This window comes from Manis javanica, chromosome 2 (assembly GCF_040802235.1).
Source record: "Manis javanica isolate MJ-LG chromosome 2, MJ_LKY, whole genome shotgun sequence".
Classification (NCBI taxonomy): Eukaryota; Metazoa; Chordata; class Mammalia; order Pholidota; family Manidae; genus Manis; species Manis javanica.
Window position 1 is genome coordinate 23,078,708 of NC_133157.1, and position 4,293 is coordinate 23,083,000.

General features: G+C 52.6%; 1 protein-coding gene across 1 annotated transcript; it reads left to right on the top strand.

Moving 5' to 3' along the window:
• Window positions 1-2,605: 2,605 nt before the first annotated feature.
• Window positions 2,606-3,878, top strand: ACTL7B (actin like 7B). The gene has a single exon (XM_017655532.3). It carries the CDS (start codon window positions 2,606-2,608, stop codon window positions 3,857-3,859), a length of 1,254 nt encoding a protein of 417 aa, XP_017511021.3. The 3' UTR covers window positions 3,860-3,878.
• Window positions 3,879-4,293: the final 415 nt, after the last annotated feature.

The window sequence follows — 4,293 nt, forward strand, 5'->3', positions numbered from 1 at the left end:
AATATTTTGAGCCTAGGACTGTTTAGGCCTAGTAATTCACCTCTTCAGTATGGTGATGTTCAAGAGCCCCTGAATCAGGAACTCCAGCCAAAAAAAAATATGGTTTCTTGTCAAACAAACAGATACTGCGAGCCTCTTTCCCAAAGCTCAGCCCCCAGTGTGGTGACCCAGGTACTAAGACTGCCTGTTTTCCCTCAGAAGGTGGAGGTAACTCTACTGAGGGCTCAAATCTGGCTCCAGATCATTTCTTTTTCCTGAGCTCCATATGCCACACCTAGGAGCTTCTAGGCATCTTTAGCTCAACATGCCCAAAATGAACTCTTATCTTCCATTATGCAATTGCTCCTGTCTCTGCATTCTCTGTTTTTACATGAGGGGGCCCACCATCCGCCTAGTTGCTCAAGACAGAAACCTGGAAGCAGTGGATGAGAATCAAATTGAGGGGGGATATTGCACTATCATAATCAGATTCAACTAACATTTTGAGTAGTTTGCCAAAGGTCACACAGTTTATAGTAATGAAGCTAGATTTGAACTCAGGTCTTCTGAGACCAGTTCCTTACTCTTCTTCCTACTGTGCACTGTCTTTCCATAAGGAATGGAAGAAGAGTAGTCTCGGGGATCCATGAGCATTGCCTTTAAACAGCCCACGGGTTGTCCCATGGAAGATCAGCTTGCCCTGCACAACCTCAGAAGTAGACCCAAGACCAATTAATGGCTTCTTTAAAGAGGTACAGATGTCAGTCCAATGCGAGGGCAAGTGTGTTTACTTAGTCGTCCCTACCAGATCAAGTGTCCAGTCCTCAGGTTCTCTGATTTTGTGACATCACCAGTGGAGCTTGTTGATGCTCATAACTAGAATCCTTATAAAACTGTTTCCCAAATCATCTGGTTTCGTAGTGCCCTGATCCAAGCAACAGTTTGGCAAACAAAAATTCCCATGAGTTCTTCATTAACATTCTTGCATGCTCCCCGGCATTTCTTAATCGTGTCTTAAAATCGTGTTTTTTCTTTCCTATCCTTGTCACCTAATCCCTCAACTGCTTCTCTTCTTAATTCTCCCTGGTTATTTGTCTTCCCCTTTTTCTCCCATAGCTTTACCATCAATGCCCTAATCTGCTTTGTTTTGGACTTTTTGTTTTTCCTTTTGAAGGGGATATGGTTTGGAATGGAGGGCCCTATGGGAACCTAATAAATTTATCTGTTCTAGATGACAGGCCATCTTTCTTTGCTTGGGCAAAGGTTAAGAGACTCAGCCCTCTCTCTCACTCCCCACAGGTAATCTAAGGGACCGATGTAACTGTGGTGCTTGAGACTAGAAACGGAGGAGCCGGGGGAGGGCCCCACATGCGAGAGGAAGGGCTTGGATTGAACTGAGCATAGTTGGGGAACCAACCAGTTAGACTGAGTGTTGCCTTCTGAACTTCTCTAGAACCTGTCCCTTCATCTCTTCCCCATTATCCCATCTCCAGTTTAGGCCATTTCAAGTATTAGAAGAATTTCTTCAGTGGCTTCCTTCCCGATCTCTTAGTCTTGCCCCTCTACATTATAGCCAAACACAAATCTGTGTGAAATTTTCCTAGAAGCCAAATCTGACCACTCCCCTGCTTAACGTCTTCATTAGTTCCCTCTGTTTAATGCAAGCTCTACTAGCATTTGAGGCCCCCCTCGTAGGCTCTATGACCTCTCCAGCCTCATCTGTTTCCCTGAACACCTACCCCGCTGCCTGGCGCTGAGCCTGTGCTCAGGCCATGCTCTCTGCCTGGGGTGCCTTTCCCTCCTCCAGCTATGTGACAAACACCCACGTCTTATTTTTCACTATTTGATTTAAACATCACCTCTTAGAGACCCTGCTGACTCCTCCATCCATTAAGCACTGCCGCCTTTGTGCACCTCTGTTCTCCCTACCATGTCCACCTGTAAACTCTATCCCATCCCCTCTTCCCACCTAGGCTGGGCACTGCTTGTGGCCTGGTTTCTACCATCCATCACTGCAGGCTGCACCAGGCTGGACGCACTACAAACCCCAGTACCTGGGGAATGAAGGGATGAAAGTACTGTTGGGGCCCTCACACACTTAAGGGGACCTGGTGTATTAGGGGTGGATGAATGAGGATTCAAGTTCAAACACTCCAGGGCTCTTTGCCCTTGGGCAAGTCATTTGAATTCTGAGCCTTGATTTCCTCAGCTGTGCCGGCCTCTGTGAAGTGACATCTGTGAATGGCCTGAGCTAAAGTGCCTGGCTCACCGTAGGGTGCAAATATCCTCCTCTCACCCAAGGAGCAGAGGAGGCCGAGGTGTTAGGTCAGTGAACAGGGGTTAGGAACGGGTCCGAAGGTGCAGGGAGCAGGAACCTCTGCGACCCCAGTGTGTGCTTGGCTTTCTGAAACTGTTGGACACCTGCTCTGTCTTGAAGCAAAGAAGAATTAGGCAGGTGGAGGCAGGGGTGACAGAACAAGGGCCCGGCAAAACCATGCCCTCCCTGGGCTGCCAGAATGGACCAGCCCCCATTGATATCACAATCCGCAGGGCACTGCTGCAAGTAGATCTTACTTCTCCCTGCGGAGCTCTAGATGTGGATGTGAGAGGTGAGCAGCGAAGGCAGATGGGGATGAGGGATAATCTGAGCCCTGTGCCCATGAGCATGACGCAGGATGACCCTGGAGAGTCAGGAACATTGCCAGGTCCTAATGCTGGCATTCAGGACACAGGATCGGCTGCTCAGCTGAAGCTGAAGCCCAGGAAGGTGTGCAAGATCAAGGCCCTTGTCATCGATCTGGGCTCCCAGTACTGTAAGTGTGGCTATGCTGGAGAGCCGAGGCCCACCTACTTCGTCTCCTCCACTGTGGGCAAGTGCTGCTCTGAGGCAGCTGACGCTCGTGGCACCTGCAGGGAGACCTACATGGGCCACGAGCTGTTCCACGTGGAGGCGCCTCTGAAGCTGATTAACCCACTACAGCACGGCATCGTGGTGGACTGGGACTGTGTCCAGAACATCTGGGAGTACATCTTCCACATGGCCATGAAGATCCTTCCTGAGGAGCATGCTGTGCTGGTCTCCGACCCCCCACTCAGCCCCAGCAGCAACCGGGAGAAGTATGCGGAGCTCATATTTGAGACCTTTGGCATCCCTGCCATGCATGTGACATCCCAGTCGCTGCTCTCTGTCTACTCCTATGGCAAGACCTCAGGGCTGGTGGTGGAGAGCGGGCACGGAGTCTCACACGTCGTGCCCATCTCGAAGGGCGACATGCTGCCAGGCCTGACCAGCCGCGCCGACTATGCCGGGTGCGACCTCACCAACTACCTGCTGCAGCTGCTCAACGAGGCCGGCCACAAGTTCACAGACGATCACCTACACATCGTTGAGCACATCAAGAAGAAGTGCTGCTACTCGGCGCTCATGCCAGAGGAGGAGAGCGGCCTAGCTGTGGAGGAGCTGCGTGTGGACTACGAGCTGCCACATGGCAAGCTCATCACCATCAGCCAGGAGTGCTTCCAGTGCGCCGAGATGCTCTTCAAACCCACCCTGGTGGGCAGCAGCCAGCCCAGCCTCCCCGCGTTCACGGCTGCCTGCCTGGACCACTGCCAGGAGGCGGGCTTCGAGGAGGAGATGGCTGCCAACATGCTGCTCTGTGGTGGCTGCACCATGCTGGACGGCTTCCCCGAGCGCTCCCAGAGGGAGCTGAGCCTCCTCTGCCCCGGGGACAGCCCTGCAGTGGTGGCTGTGCCTGAGAGGAAGACCTCCGTGTGGACCGGCGGCTCCATCCTGGCCTCACTGCAGGCCTTCCAGCAGCTCTGGGTCAGCAGGGAGGAGTTTGAGGAGCGGGGCAGCGCAGCCATCTACAGCAAGTGCTGAGTGGCGGTGCCCCGGCAGGCAAGGCCCCATGGGCAGGCGGCCACAGGCCACCTGAAACACATTTACAGGATTTCACATAAAATTGAATGCACACAGGCTCTCGTCTAGTGTGCATTTGTTGCTGTAGTGTGATAGCAGAAGGTGGTGGGGAGCTGGGTTTAGGAATATCAGCGCCTTTTGCTCTGCTGGGTCAGAAGTAGCAGGCAGGGGTTGGGGGGCCCTCACTGACCCCTCCCCCGCCGCCCCCTTCACAAGGGTGACATCATCTCAGAATCCAGAGTGTAGCTTCCTGTTCCATTAGCTCCTTGGAGTTCAAAACCCAATTCATCAAGACTCTCAGGTTGCTTGCTCCCCCGTAAACCAAAGGGGAAGCAGCTTCGATTAAGAGACTAGCTTGAGTCACATAGTTAAGTAGTGGGTGGGAGACTCGCAAC

Excerpts from the sequence above, each read along its gene's own strand:
- ACTL7B (XM_017655532.3), top strand. The coding sequence starts at position 2,606 with ATGGGGATGAGGGATAATCTGAGCCCTGTGCCCATGAGCATGACGCAG.